Raw genomic sequence first — 16604 nt, 5'->3', positions numbered from 1 at the left:
ATTTATATGTTAAAGTAATTATCACTGTCAAAACTAATAATCACTTGTTTTGTCTGATATCTTTCAGAGGGTCAAGGATCTGATAGCACAAAAGGTGAAAGTCTGAAGTGTGAAGATACTTTGGAGCCAGGTTTGTATTCAATCTGACTGAACAGCTGACTCTGGCTTTAAAAAGCTCTGTGCTTTGGTCTAATGTTTGCGATGTTGTTGTTTGCAGATCCAACAGTGAACTTCATGTCTCTGACCGTCCTGGGCCTCAGGCTGCTCTTGATGAAGACCATCGTCTTCAACGGCCTGATGACCCTCCGGCTGTGGATGAGTCAGTGTGAGTACAAAACCACACAACTCACACAAATACCGTAACATCTTATATAAGCTTAGGCTATATATTAGACAGGTCTCTATTTCCGATTTCCCCTCTTTTATAAGTATATTTGATCATATTTCAGTCAGAGTCCTCCCTGTTTTCTAATCTGCTTCTGTTTTAATTTGCTGTTGATACAAACATGTTCACCTGCTGTCTTGATAAAGTCAGTATAATGTTTATTTACTGATTCTATCAGTCAAACAGAGTCATATCACACTCACCACGGTTCAAAACACTTTTACTGTTCTACAGCAGTAATACACTCTCAACTTCAGAGCTGCAACAAACAGAAACATAATCTGCAGCCATTTTGATCGATTCATTGATTTGCTCTTCTGTCCCACATGATAGTAAATTGATTCTCCTTGGGTTTTGGACTGTAAGTCCGACAACACAAGACGTTTAAAGACGTCCCCTTGGACTCTGGGAAACAACTCATGGACGTTTTATTCTGTTCTCTGGTGTTTTATAGACTAAATTTGAACCTGCTGTTAAGCTCCCGTTAATAAACCTCAAAACTTCTTGAACTGACTTGTTAACTGACTGTTTAAAAGCCTTCCAGCAGCTCAAAGGGCATAATCCCTCCCTTTCGCGGTAAGTTTTTAATGGGAAACATCTGCCCAAAGTGTCTCACATTAAAAGCTTCATTGACAGTAGCTTAACAGCAATAAAAAAAATTTAAAAAAACAGCAAAGAAGAATAAAGCGTGTTTTTTAAAACTAAAAACTTTGGTTTTGCTTATTTGTCCATCATTCCCATCAGTTATGATGAAACTCCTCAAAGAAAGTGTCACTTTGGGACGTTGGCACAAACCTCAGATTGGTTACTGACCACATTTTTTGAATCATTCACTTTCAACCTTGTGATCAGGTTCTTAGTGTTCTGTGGTTGAGTTCTGGCGAGGTCGCGCCGACCTTCTGTACACTACAGAATCATTATTATTGACCCCGTCTCCAACAAAATACATTTATATCCCACTAATTTCCTTTGCCAAATTTGTTTTGGAAAAAACAAAATTTCTGCCTTCACTTTAAACGTTTTGTGAAATTGCAAAGAATTTGTATTAAGGTTGAGGTGGATGGTTGGACTTACAAAGCTCAGGATTTCAGAGACCATTCATGTCCTTTGTCCTACCTGTTGTTAGGTTTAGGTAACTAAAACACTTGGTGTTCAGGAAAGATGCTGGTTTTGATAAAAAAAAAAAAAAATTTAAAAAATAAACAGTACCTGGCTTGTGCTTTAAGTCAGTGTCTGTTTTCAATATTTAACCAAAACTACCATCCTTCCTAAACCTTAACCAAGAGTTAAACAGAATCATAAAAACCATGATCATCCTTTAGTTGCCAGGTGTGAATATTGTATAAAACAGTTTGCAGATACGTCCAATACAAACATTTCCTGCAAAACATATATGCAAATAAACAAATTAGTTGTGTAAGAATAATTGTTAGGACACAGTGTTGCCATTATGGACATGACTTACAGTACAGACGAAGGACACATGAAGACTGAATTTTACACATCGTCCCCGAGACATAAAACAAGTTGAGTTTATCCCGATCATCTAAACCTCTGATGTGGAGGAGAAAACCAAGGTGAACATCAAAGTTACTACCTGAACTTTGTGTCGTGAAAGTCTGTTAGATCTTATTGAATTATGTCTTGGTTCAACTTTGACCTTTTGTGCTTACCATAGTTGTTTTGAAATCACTAATGGATGCAACAGTGGACCTTTTGGGTACCTTAACCAAAGTTTCCAATCAGTGGCTTAGATGCTTATACTGGACGTGGTTCCCTTTGAATGTTTTTCTGAAGCTTTGTCTGTATGGAGACAAATGTTCTAGATCTAGATTAAACATATAGAAACACTCACTGATTCACATTTTCTGTTGCCATGTACAATTTGCTTAACATTTAAGAACAAAAGACGTTTGTGCTCTGTTTTCACTATTGTCACAAGTCAAGTGTCAAGTCAAACCACAGACTGAAAATGAAGAAATCTGGACTTATCATGTACATTAAAGCTGCTTCAGGTCACATGAATTAATTTTTTTTTCATGTTTTATCTTGTAGAAACTCTTCAGACCTTCACCAGAGAAAAACCACAAGCTGAATCACAGAACAACTTTCTGATGGTCATCGCTCAGCTTCATTTCTTCTTTCATCACTGTCTCATATATCTGCTTCATGTATAGCAACATGTTTAAATATCATATCACCTGTTAATCTGTTAATATCATCATACTGCCGACAGACATGAAGGCATCCTGTGATACATGTAATCTTTATTATGCTGGAGAAGTTGTTGTTTTTTGGTTTTGATGAATGAATTTAGACTCTTTCTGTCCTGCGGATGTAAATATCACAGTCTGACGCTCTGTCCTGCTTTCAGTAAAAACTCGAAAGGAAACTTTTTAAATACTTTTTTGTGATATTTCCTTTGCAACGTTACAATAAATATTATATATATTGTTGACATTGACTTTACTTCATACAGACGTCACTGCTGTATCTGTAAAAATAAAAATAATAACTGCAAAATCAACCAATATTTTCATCTTTTCATCTGTTCTTCTGACCTTATTAAATTACAACATGTAGAAAAAGTGGTAACCCTTCACTTTGACACAAATAGGAAATTTGATGACAACGACAAATTACTGAAATTAGTATAAAACATAATTTCACCAAATAAGGAAATATTTCACGTTTTATTTGTTATATAGGCTGTGCATGAACAAATATATATTCCTTTGTTTGCCCAAAAGTCTTTCACAGAAAAGAAATGTATGTTATCAAAGTTCAATATGTTGGGGGTCAGCTTTACTGCAAAGAGGTCAAACTCCCTGTTAGACTTTGAGTTAAAACATAAAGTGCATGGAAATATAAATTAAAGTCATTATAAATTAAAAAATGGGCAAAGCTGACAGAACACGCAGTTAAAGAATACTGGACGAAATCCTACAGCGTCCACACACTATCGATATATACTATGGGTGGATTTCTGAACAGGCCCCAGTGCCCAAAGTGTCAAAGAAAGATATGTGGACAAAGTGACTGTCGTGACTAACATTTCTTCTTTAAGAATTAAGAGCAAGTCCTTCTGAAACTCGTCTGTTTCAGGATTCATCAACACGCAGAGAATTGGAGTCTCCTGTAGGCCCATCGTCTGACTGGTTTTAACCCCTTATTATTCGTGTTATAACAATGGAAGTTTTTATTTTATACTGAGACAACCTGAAGATGAACTGTAGGGCCAAATGTGATTCCAACACATAAATCTGCTGCTGTAACAGCCTCCTTTGTGTTCGGGGGCATGTTGAAACAGGAAAGGGACAAACCTAAAATGCCTAATGCATAAAATATAATTGTTGGCTGTAACATTAAAGGGACAGTTCAGCCCCAAATCAAACACACACATTTCTCCTCTCACCTGTAGAGCTGTTTATCCATCTAGGTTGTTTTGGTGTGAGTTGCTGAATTTTGGAGATATCGGCCGCAGAGATGTCTGCATGTTTTGAATATAATGGGACTATATGGCACTCGGCTTGTGGAGCTCAAAGCGGCAAAAAAACTAAATTTGAAAAACTCGACAGCAAAGTCTCTTTCCAGAAATCATGACCCGGTTATTCAAGATAATCCACAGGTTTGTTGTGAGCAGTTTCATGTGGGAACTATTTTCTCTCAATTGTTCCCACATGAAGCTGCTGACAACAAATCTGTGGATTATCTTGAGTAACCGGTTTCCATTATATTCAAAACATGCAGACATCTCTACGGCCGATATCTCCAAAACTCGGCAACTCACACCAAAACAATCCAGATGGATTAAACAGCGCTACAGGTGAGAGGAAACATATGTCTGTTTGATTTGGGGTGAACGGTCCCTTCAAAACGTGACTTCAAATCTTATTTATTCCCCATATAACATTAAATATTCATGACTGAATAAGGAAAATCAAAGTCAGCTGTGTGGGAGTGGTTTGATCAGATTTGACTGACAGTTAACTAAACAACCAACCAGCTGGCATCAGATTCTGATTCAGATGTTGCTGAATCCTGATTGGTGCACAGAGGCTCTCATCGCTCACAGCAGGAAACTGAGTTGTTAGGGCCTTTAAAATGTATCTGATTGAAACTGTTCCAAACCAGGAACAGCTGCTGTGCACACGGACTCTTATGTCAAATATTAAGGAAGCTAAATCTGTTAAATATGTGAGTTTACATACTGAAGGTCTGCTGATTTTACTTTGAGCAGGTTTTACTGTCAGTGTGTCATCAGGGTGTGTCATGTGATCAGAAAACCAGTGATGTCAGTCACTGTGTTTTTCTGTGGAGGTGTTGATGTGTTCCTGTTTGAAACACTGAGTCAAACTGTAATATGAGTGTGTGCCATTAAACACACTGACTGTGTGAAACTGAAGCCTGCAGAGCTCGACTGATGGAGGTTTACAGGAAACAGCTGAGTGACTGCACAAACACTCTGGAGTCCATTATTTGTACCTCAAATGATTTACAGGAATATATTAGTATGTTTGCAAATTTGGCCTCTTTAAATACAAATTCTGAACGCTGTACATTTTTACTGACAATGTTTCCACAGTTTAAAGCAACCATTGTCTGAATCAGAATCAGGTTTATTGGAAACAATAATCCCAAAGATGAGTGTTGATGTAACACAAGGAGTCAGACTTTACGTTAATGAGAGTCATTGTCAGTGGGGGTCCCGGCCTTGTTGACGAGGCCAGCTGCAGTTGTCAAGAAACTGTTCCATTAATTTAGGTTCACTGTTAACATTAATCAGCAGACTTGCTTTGGTCGTGTAATACATCACGGTGAACATCAAGCCTGACGAGAAACATTTAAAAATGTCCCTGTCCTTGTACTGGCTTCTGCAGTCGCTGGATTAAAACAGCAGTGGAGGACAAATGATACGAGATAGACCAAAGGGAAGCCATTAACGCAGCAGTGCAGCTGAAAACCACCTGGTGCTTCCTCAGAAGCTTTGATGAGAGTTTGTACATATTTACCATCGATATCATTGTTTTACTTTATTGATTTTATTTCTATTTTTCACAGCAGACATTTGACTTTTCATGGCAGGAAACACACAGGTGGAACTAATCACATTAATGATGGCTCACTTCTATTATGTCAAGTCAGACACACATTACATTCATTTCCTGCAGATATATGTATACATATATATATATATATATATATATATATAGTTCCCTTTGCACATTAAAAAATATTGGTAACCACCAATATTTTGAGAAATTTGCCAACTGATCGTTATAACTTAAAAAATAACTTGCAGTTTATTTCATTAGTTTGTAGATGGTGTGATGTCACCTGGTCGCCTGTATCATTATTTTTTCATCGTGGACGTCAGTGGAAATAAGTTTGGGACTTTATTGTTTCATCCATGACATTTTCTAGTTGTGTGTGATTTAATGTCTTCTTTCTCATAATGAATAATGTTATTAGTCAAACTGTGTGCTGTTAAAAGACTTCTTACTGTAAATCTGAAGTGATGAGAAAGTGAGAAATGAACCCTGTTAATTTAAAGGAATTCACTGAGTCATTTGAGGAGTAAAAGCTCAGAAAGTTCCCACTTATCATATTTCAATAGTTTCCTTCAACATGTAGGCAGTTAGTCAGAACAGTAACTGCTCTCAGTGGCTCGTCGGTTCACAGATCCGAACTGTTAGATGGAAAAGAAGCTTCACAGTCGGATTGTTTGCCGAATTGAAGTTCATTTAGTTTGTTGTTGTTGAGTTGTCGTGTGTTCGTGCTGAATCCTGAGCAGAGCTGTGACTCTGCCACATGTTGTAGGTGTTGAATGTCAATAACAAATTAATCAGACAGAACCGAGATCAGTGCTTGTGATCAGCAGAGCAGCTCAGACTGGATCGAGCTGCGATTCTCTCTGTGGCTTCCTGTTTGTTCTGCTGCTCACCAGCAATGCAGAGATAAGACAAAGTGTGTGTGGACTCTTAAAGTTCTGTCTTTGTGAGGACCAATTTGAGTTTTTCGACTTCGAAAGTGAGGACATTTTAACTTGAACAAATTCAAATATTGAATAGAAATAGAAATCCACTACATGAGACCAGAGTTCACATCCACACGAGTCCTGCGTGTTGTTAGGTTCAGGGAACAAAAACCCTTTGGTTAAGATTGGTGGAAAATGGGGGTTTCGGTTAAATATTGATCAAGTAAACGTGTCCTGTCTTCTGCTTCAAGTCACTTCGAGTCACAAGTGACTTTTTCAACATCTACCCACCATTTCCAGGAGACAGGGGCACAGTTTACAGCTCAACTACGGAACATTACAACCAGGTTGAAACTTTAAAAATGTTTTGTCATTTTTAGATGTTTAACAAAAGTGTACTGTAAGTGCAGTGGTGGATCCAGAGGTGGCCGCCACACACAGGACCGCCTGTCGGGTGACGCTTTCTCTTCCTGTGCAGAACCATTCCTGCAAGTGGTTCAGTTGGCCGGCCCACATTTTATGTTGTGCAGGAGTCGACTAGTTTGAGCAGCGACACGAGCTTTTTACACATGCACATAAACATATGTGTATTTTAGTGTGTTCTGCTTTTTCCAGTCAAGTCCTCGGCTCGTACATTTGTCTCTTTTATTATTTAAACGGATCTTTTTGTACCCAAATGTTGTCCAAATCAATCATCCTCTAACCTCTGCTAATCACAGGATGCTACCATGTCATGTGATATCAAAGATTATCTATGGTTATCTTTGAACAGTGTACTTGTAAGCTTAGTACTCATTCAGCAGCCAGTGTTTCCTTTCTGATCATTCTGACAGTTTACTCGTATAGGCGACAGGGCCGTTATGAGATGTGGAGGCTGTAATGATGAATAATGTGTCCATGTTTCTTCTGTGATGAACTTCTGTAGTTCGTGTAAACGCAGTAATTCAGAGCATCAGATGTGAGAACATGAATCCTGATCACTGAATGTGTTACACAACCAGACTGAATGGAAACGATGAAAACCACAGAGTGTAACTCACAGCTGTGTGTGTGTGTGATCCACAAATACATCTCAGCCCACTTCCACTCCACCTGTTTTCCACTGGCACCGTCCCAGAGTGTTCATTTTAATATTTTTAAAATGTATGATTGATTTGTGATTGATTTTTAATGTTACGTTGGAGCAAGTAAATTAATTCTACTCTTGTAAGTGAAATACTGACAGACCGGTTGTGTGCTGAATGTTAGTATTTATCTATTGTATATATTGTAACTGTTGTTTCTAGAGCTCTGATTCTTCACTTGTGATCAGAAATGAGTGTCTTCACATTTCTATTTCAGATAACGGCACACACACTCACACACTACATGTACACAATACAGAGGTCATCCTGAGTCCAGGACGAGGAGCAGTAATCAGTTCTGATGGCTGCCTCTGCTGCAGACTCCACACTAAGCAGGTCTGGAGTCTGTGGTGTGTTCAAAGTTGCAAAATAAACTCCAAAAGGTCAACACAGACTAAAAAACAGTTTTCGACGTGCTGTCGGTGGAGCCGCTCACAGCTGAACACATTCACTCATTTGGATTGGATCTCTGAAAAAAACATTTTGTTCAGTTTATTGACGGTCCAAAGTGACGGTTTGATTGACATGCACACATTTTGTATCATTTCCTGTTAGCAGAGCTGGAAGGAGCACTCAGATCTTGTACTTCAGTAAAAGTAGTAATACCACAGTGTAGAAATATTCTGTTACAAGTAAAAGTCCTGCATTCAAAGATTTTACTTTAGTAAAAGTACAAAAATATTAGCATCAAAATAAAGTTAAAGTAGGCTTTGAGTCAGAAGTTAACCTGTTAAATTTGGAATATGTGGTGGATTTATTAAATCTATTAAGTCTACTGTAAAATTCAGGAGATGCTAGCAGGGTAAGAGCTTTCTGTCAGCGTCCATGGTCGTCATCCTGTGGAGAAAAGTTTGATGTCAGTAGAGTTTGAAACAGAAGATAAAACAGCTTTTGGAAGATTACCTTTGGTTTCAGAGTGTAAATCAAATATTCAGTTTGTCTGAAGGTGAAGCTTCATATTTTTATTGGACAGTTTAACAACAGAGCTGCTCTGTGTGTCCACACATCACCACATTTTAATAAACATTCATACAGTATATATTCATGAAAACAAAAGGCAGTTTTGTGTGTGATATTTGATTTAGTTTTATTGTAAATATACAGTACGGTGATGGTAACAAGTGTTTTTGTTGTCCCAGCGCTCTGCGTCCTCCTGTGTTAGAAAGTTTGGACTACCCAGTTTAAAATGCTAAATCTGAACTTGGTGAACTCAGTACTGAGAAAGGCCTGTTGTCTTCTCTAAGGAATAATTCAAACTAAGATCCAAATACCTAAAACTAAATGCTATTTATTGTTTTAATGAAGTATTTGCACACTAAATGAAGTGAAAACGTGCAGCTCGATGAGTTGTGTGTGACATCCAGGCATGATGTAATGTACAGACTGCTGTGGCCCCCCCTCAGACCAATAATAATCATTAGTTTCATCTGAGATGTGATGTGTGACGGACAACTTCCTGCTCTGGTTTCATCTGGGAAGTGATCAGATCTGTGATCTGCTGCTGGTTTCTAATTTAACCGTTTATACTCACTTTCTTGTGTGAACAAAAACATCACGTCAAAAGTAAAAAAGCTGCTGAAGCGCACTTCACTATATGGCCAAAAGTATGTGGACAGCCCAGTCTACTTTTGGTCTGGGTTTGTTTTTCCTGGTTTGGGCCTGTTAGTTCTAATGAAGTTAAACCTTAACGCTGCAGCATACAACAATATTTTAGACAGCAGTGTTCTTCCAGCTTCCATGTTTAAACATGACACAAAGCAGCTCCATACAGACATGGTTTTCCCAGTTTGGTGTGGAAGAACTTGACTGGTCTGCACAGAGTCTTGACCTCAACCCCATCTAACACCTTTGGGATGAACTGGAACCCCGATTGTGAGCCAGACCTGATCACCAACACCAGTGTTGGACCTCACTGGTGCTCTGGTGTCTGAATGGGAGCAAATCCCTGCAGCAGGTCCAACATCTGCTGGAAAGCCTGAAACCAGAAGAGTGGAGGCTGATGGAGCAGCAGGTTAATGAACACGGTGTCACCATCACATGTTACACTGTCACGTATGGTCAGCCGTCCACATACTTTTGGGCATGTGATGTGTCTGCATAAACCAGGTCAAAGGAAACCTTCAGTCTGAGAGTTGCTGAAACTGAGCAGCCAGGGCTAAATGAGAACAGAAAATATTTGATCGCAGAAAAATCACAGAATAAATTTATTTCTCTATAATTATTATTATTGGCAGAAAGCATCAAATATGAGCACGTTGGTGCTATACAGTGTAGTGCAGAGCTGCCTTTATCGTGTCAGGCCGTACTACAGGCTTCAGTGCAGCTCCCAACCTTCAATAAATGAGCACAAACCAGTTGAGACACCGTGAGCCTGGAGTCAGTAATAATAACTTCTTACTCATCAAGTTATTTGCTGCTAACATCCTCATCACTAATAACTGACAGAAGTGGTGGACAAAACTACACAAATTAGACCTAAAATGATCCTTTAATGTAATTATATTACATTAAAATACATCTAACTTCTCTTAAGTCCCTCAAACACTGCAGGAGAACGTATGTTGGCTGACAGGGCGACACGTATTTCTTTTTAAATGATATTGTGCACTGAGGTCTGAATGAAATCCTCATCAGTGTTCAGACAGACTTTGCAGATTTAAAGTGACCTCAGGAGGTTGAAGACAAAGACTGTTGTGTTTCCGTGTCCGCTTTGTGTTCAAATCACAAGAGTCAACATTTATACTGAATACAAGGAAGGTCAGGGTTATTTTAATATTTAAGATGAAATAAATACATGACAAAAATAAATAAATGAATAAATAGAGAGAAACGTACACATTAATATTAGTTATGCATACATATGAACATCTCTCGGGTTTATCACGCTGTAAAAATTATATTTTTTAAAAGTATAACTCATTGTTTGTCATTCTGTGGAGGTGTTTCTGTCTGCGATCTGATTGGCTGCTGCTGCTTCTGGAAAATCTTCTGCCTCACTGTTTCCACAGGATGTGGTCGCTCGATGAAGACGAGCTGCACAAAGACGCCTGTGTCACAGACGAAGGCGGCGTTGGTTTCTGCCTCAAAGCCTGCTGGGACAGGATGTGTGTGCGTGTGGGCGGGGAAATCGAGGTCAGGCGGTGCTGAGGTGAAGACGCATCATCAGGTGTGGCCTCAGAATCAGCGTGAGAAAGCAGATCAGACGCCTAAATATAAAGCATCAGTGCAGCAGGTCACGCTGTTCTTATGTGATAAATATGTCACTCAATACTCAGCTTCTATTCAGGTGTAACTTAGAACCAGGTGGACAAACAGCTGCTCGAGTCCCCAGATCTGCTCTGCATCTGACTTTGTTCCATTTCTTTTCATTTCAGCACCATTCAGCTTTGTGTTTTATTCTTTATCTTTCAATAGTCATATTCTTCTAATGTTGCACTAATTACTAATTACTTCCTGTCAGTGTTCATGTTCATAATATTATATATTTTTCGTATTCTTCTTACAGTGGCTTTACACTTTCTATAAGAATGAAATAGGACAAGATTCAACTTTTGAGTGTTGTTTAAATTACACATGTAAGACACTAAAAGATGAGATAAGCTAAAACTGTGTTGATCCCCAGAGGGAACATTAAGTTAAAAATCATTACAAGTGTTTAATCTGGCCCTTTCCAAAGTCCCAGAGACACAATACTGGACTTCATCTTGTCCATTGTTTCTTATATCATAATATCAGTAATTATCACTTAGGAGTCAAACATATTTGTTGATTCTTTTTTCTTCATTTTGTTTGTCTGCATTTTGCTGCTCATTTTGTCTATGTGTTTGTATTAAAATATTCAAAAAAGGAAAGAGAGAATGATCAATGACGGATGTAGTCAAACAAAACAAAAGCAAGAAACAACAAGAAACAACTGACTTTCAGCAGGTGGAGTGATCCTCCTTCCATTGATTTGTTTCCTCACAGAGCTTTGTTGCTTTGTTCAATAATAATAATACGGACGCCGCTCCTGGGGCCAAACATCTAATTACTCATTACCTTGCAGATGTACACTTTGGTTTTCATCCACAAAAAGAAAAAAGACTTTAGATCAATAAAGACAAACAGACTTTAAAGATTGTTTAATTAAATAAACGAAAGTATTGACCAGTCTTGGCCATGTGAAGAGCATGTGGTTATTTTTTACTGATCCGAGGTCAGTGTTTGACGTTGGTGTTATCAAGGAATCAATGAAGGGATCAAGGTCATTTATTTGTCATTTTACAAAACAGGTTGCTCAATGAAATGTACGTTTTAGCCCCTTCATGCTACACACACATAGAACATATATACAAATATTTTAGTTTAAACAAATATTTTGAATAAAATAAAGTCAAATAAATGAAACAATATATACAGTTTGCACATGGAGGTTAAAGAGAGGCTGAGTATACTGGACCAACCAGGCAAACCCCCAGATTTCCAGGGGCCCCTAAACCCCATCTGATTAATTGCAAATTTGTTAGAGATTAGTATCATTAAAGTACAATATCAGATAAGTTGATAAATGTGACAGCAGTGTAAAAAGCACAAAGTAGGATTCAACTGAAGTATCCAAGTAAAGTACAAATACCTCAAAACTGTACTTAAGCACAGTACTTGAGTAAATGTACTTATTGTTAAGACCTTTATTATTTCAGTTTATATTCTGCTCACATGGTGCATGTTCCTAAATAAAGTTGTGTTGAATCAAATTAACACGGACACACAGAACCTGTGAAATAATGAAGTTGCCATGTTTAGTCTGCTGTGTGTTCTGTGATGTTTCAGGCTGGGCCCTTCGAGACGAGTCACTGGGGGCCCATGAAGGTCTGGATCATGTGGTGCCTTATGCAGTTTGCACATATGAGTCCTGTCTGTTATACAGTTTAATTTTGGCGCCTCCATCAGGTTTGGAAACGTCCTTTTGTGGATTCAGGTTTATTGTTATGTTTATGTTTCGTGGATGAACAACATTTTTACTCCTCTGTGTCCTTTCTCTCCACTTTGTTAGTACTTCCTGTGGTGTAAATATCGTAGATATTATACATATATAAACAAACACCACATGCGATTTTGCTGCTCCTTCTTTTTTCATGTCTGTTTTCTTTTGTTTATGTTACGGTCAGATCAATGTGTTTTGGGGCCCCACATTTGCCTCCACGTTCCTATCAAGTATGATGCATAAAACACAGTAAAGATGGCAGTACCCCGACACTGGAGAACTGCCTGCCCCAAGTTTCCTGTATATTAGTTTGATGAAACTTTATTTAGTAAACTAAAACAATAAAGGTGTCAGAGCTACTGTAGGTTTTGACACAGGGCCCCTCTACAAGACGGGGCCACAAAAATACAGAATAATGTGGGAACCGGTTGATATTATACCTGAAGCTTTTGGGGTCCCTGGCGGTTTGGGGCCACTTTATCCATTTGGCAATTCAGCCCCTTTTCTTATTTGTCCACATCAGTCAGTATTTGTACATTATTACATCACATATTTTTAATATTTGTCCAATATTGCGACATTGCTCTATATTTTGTTTATATTTGCCTTTTTTCCTCCATTTGGTCTGAAGTCTAGAAATGTTTATAGAACTAAAAACCATCATCATCATCATCATCTTCATGAGGAAGGTAGAGTTTAACCCTGTGTGACCTGCTGTGACACTAACCTCATGACTATGTGTCAACTTTAACGGTAATGGAAACTCATTTGTTTGTTTGTTGGTTTTGTTTGTTGTTTTCTGCAGCTTCACCGCCGACAGGAAGTCAGCAGCCGAATGTGCATGAGGTTCAAAAGGAAGAAACGCGGCTGCAGCAGCATGAAGCTTTGAGGTCAGAATCTGACAAACATCCGTCAGCAGACACAGAAGAAGAAAAACACGACCCCAGAATATTTCCAACACGTGGTGGAAAGAAACCTGCAGCTGAAAGGGTTTCAAAACTTTCAGGAACTTTGTACCTGTAAGAAAATAATAATACGTACAAAACATATGAATAGATTTTAAAATATATATGTTATATATGTGTTTATACAGCAGCCTACACCTATGGCTGCAGGAAGAGTTATAGTTGTTAACAAATACATTAATAAACACTTGTATCTGCTTACAGCTACGTAGTCTGTGAGAAACCATTTATTACATGATTATACACTGATTATAAATGATAAATAAGGGGACTTTAAGTAAAATGTTCCCAAATATATAGACATAAGAAAGCTTACATACTTTAATTTCAAACATCTACAGTATAAGCATCAGGACTGTCCTCATACTTTTGGCCATATACTGTGTATTTAATGACAACAGAGGAACAAATAAACAATAAATAAAATTACTGCAGTTCATCAGAATGGGGAGTTTTTTATTATATATTTAACATAAGAGATTTGACACTTTATTTTCATGTGATATTTAGATTTGGACTGTCTGCATGTGTTCAGTCTTACACTGTTAATCATCACACAGTGTTAATAAAAACATGGAGTTTCAATAAAGACCTCACGTATATTTGTACAGTATATTTAGCTCATTGTGTTGTTTGTTATGTGAAGATTTCTAAGAGAAATTTGATTCATAAACATTTAATCACCTGACGGGGTTCATGAAAGAAGAAACTGTATCACTGTCAATCTGGACCTGCAATACTCTGAGGTACCAACTTCTCCCAAAGTTAACACACATTATGTTAAACATGAATAAACTGAGTTTCTTTATTGTTAACTGAAAGGAGCCAGTTTGTTGTCTTTTCCCAGCTGTAAAGGACTTCAGAGGTCAGAGGTCAGAGGTCAGGGTCTGGAGCTGGAGCTGGGAGAGGTTCCTGCTCCTGCTCATGGACACTTCAGCAGTGTGGAGGTTTCAAATCTCTCTGCATAAAGTAACAAACAGACACAAACTTAAGTATTATGTTACGAACAGAGTGAGTTGGACAGTAGCCACAGTTGGATCGTGGAGGCGTAGAGTCCGACTGATAAATACAGAAATAAAATAAAATAGAAATGAATGTTTTGTCATGTTAAAACACATCTGAAGTTTATGGCTGCATCAAAAATCTGAGTGCAATAAAAGCTCTGATTTTACATAATGTCGAATAAACCCGTTGTTTTTCTCAACAAATTGTTAGATTTCAGGAAAGAAGTCATGTTACAGAGCTGCAGCACCGAGGTGTTGGCATTAACCTGTATTCTTTTTATTCATTTCTATACTTTCCTGTATTTATTCTTGTTGCCTGCTGTCTGTAATCCAAATTGCCCCATGAGGGCATTAAAGTGTCCCTCTTCTGTTCTCTACCAGTTTTGGCAGGTTGACAGTTTCTTACAGTTAAACACGTGTGCTGTTCATCATTTTCTAATGTCAGATGTGACTTTTATTACATGATGGAGATCCTATTTTGCTTTAAAGTTCATTGTGTAAAATAGGCTGTGCTCACATTCAGATCAGGTTTAGAGATGCTAACAGGAGTCCTGTGTCCTGTAGGTGGTGTACTGAAAGCTTTCCGTTTGTTTTTTGATGTGACACCAGCACCACCCAGAGGCTTTTTCCATGAAGTCCTGAATGAAGCAGGTAATTTCTATCATGTGATGTGGGACCCTTGTTTTTACTTGTTTGCTGAAATAAATCATTTAAATAGATGTGTCGTGTCCAAACAGGAATGTGGATGAACATTAGCAGGTTTCTTCAGCCTCGATTAGATGATGGTTGGCTTTGTTGAGTATAAGAAAAGAAGTAATTAAAGTGAAATTGTCCACCAGGTTTGGCTTCTTAAATGATATAAAAGATGTTGAAGACAGGGCCTAAATATCCCTGCTGCCACCGTAACAAACAACCCGTTTGTTCCCAGATTTACTCTCATGTGTTGTGAAATTAAATGAAATACTGACAAAGAAAAGTCCTGTTACTGCAAGAATAATATATTTGCATTTCTAACAAATGAAGCGTTTCAGGGTACGATGCCTTGTCAAGAAAGGTCCTGAAATATTAGATATTACGAGCACATGAAATCTTTGGTTTTGTATTGAATGTGTTTGACTCTTGATGTAGTTTGAGTGTCTTTAGGGCAGATGTTTGTGAATAAGGGGACACTTCAAACATTATTCAACAGATGAAAGAAACGCCAGAGAATATAAAACCCAAGCTGGGCTCTTCGGCACTGGTCCCAACAAGGGACACCGTGACAACAAGACGTCCCTAAGAGTGGTGGACACCGAGGGGCAGAAAAAATAACAAGGACACCAGCGAGCAGAAATCAGATTGAAAGTATATATACACCTCTGTGATAAAAACACAGAGGGAATTATTAACTATTTAACCATTTAGAGGCACATAGAGGCCAACTCATTTTCTAGCATGTAGGGCAGTGTTTTATCTACCGCAGGGGCATACATCCCTCAGTCCCTCAGTAGTCCCTAAAATGAGTACATTAGAGTTCAGAAATGTATTTAGACTTTAAATCAGACAAGTGTTTCAAGCTTGGCACTCGGTTCCTGCAACCAAGTAGCTGCCATTCTAAGACTTTTTGTGTTTTTTCTGCCTAAATTTTTGTATCATTTTCACTAACAGACTGAGTACAGGGCTGTGGTGGGGAACTTTGTCTCATGGTGCGAGCAGAACCATCTGCAGCTCAATGCGACAAAGTCTAAGGAGCTGGTTGTGGATCTACGAAGGGCCAAGACACCAGTGACCCCAGTTTCCATCCAGGGGGTCAGTGTGGACATGGTAGAGGATTACAAGTACCTGGGAGTACACATGGACAATAAACTGGACTGCACCAAGAACACTCAGGCTGTTTACAGGCAGGGCCAGAGCCGCCTCTGTTTCCTGAGGAGGCTGAGGTCCTTCAACATCTGCCGGACAATGCTGAGGATGTTTTATGAGTCTGTGGTGGCCGGTGCTATCCTGTATGCTGTTGCATGCTGGGGCAGCAGCCTGAGGGCAGCAGCCTGAGGGCAGCAGGCTGAGGGTAGCGGACGCCAACAGACTCAACAAACTGATCCGTAAGGCTGGTGACATTGTGGGGGTGGAGCTGGACTCTCTGGCGGTGGTGTCAGAGAGGAGGATGCTGGCCAAACTACACGCCATCTTGGACAGTGTCTCCCACC

General features: G+C 38.7%; 1 long non-coding RNA gene and 1 gene segment (V, D, J or C); both read left to right on the top strand.

Annotated features, from left to right (window-relative positions):
* Positions 1-2912, top strand: part of LOC122886882 — a 31003-nt gene extending 28091 nt beyond the window's left edge. The window contains 3 exon segments of the C gene segment in view: positions 68-130; positions 218-325; positions 2441-2912. Of these exon segments, the coding sequence occupies positions 68-130; positions 218-325; positions 2441-2442 (173 nt within the window).
* A 6466-nt stretch (positions 2913-9378) lies between these two features.
* Positions 9379-14033, top strand: LOC122886940. Its single transcript, XR_006380441.1, has 2 exons — positions 9379-10652; positions 13255-14033. It is a non-coding gene; the product is annotated as an uncharacterized LOC122886940 (long non-coding RNA).
* The last annotated feature ends 2571 nt before the right edge of the window (positions 14034-16604 follow it).

The sequence above is a fragment of the Siniperca chuatsi genome, linkage group LG13, assembly GCF_020085105.1.
Source record: "Siniperca chuatsi isolate FFG_IHB_CAS linkage group LG13, ASM2008510v1, whole genome shotgun sequence".
Taxonomy (NCBI): domain Eukaryota; kingdom Metazoa; phylum Chordata; class Actinopteri; order Centrarchiformes; family Sinipercidae; genus Siniperca; species Siniperca chuatsi.
The sequence above is the reverse complement of the archived record's forward strand: the minus strand, read 5'-3'. Positions and strand labels throughout refer to the sequence as shown.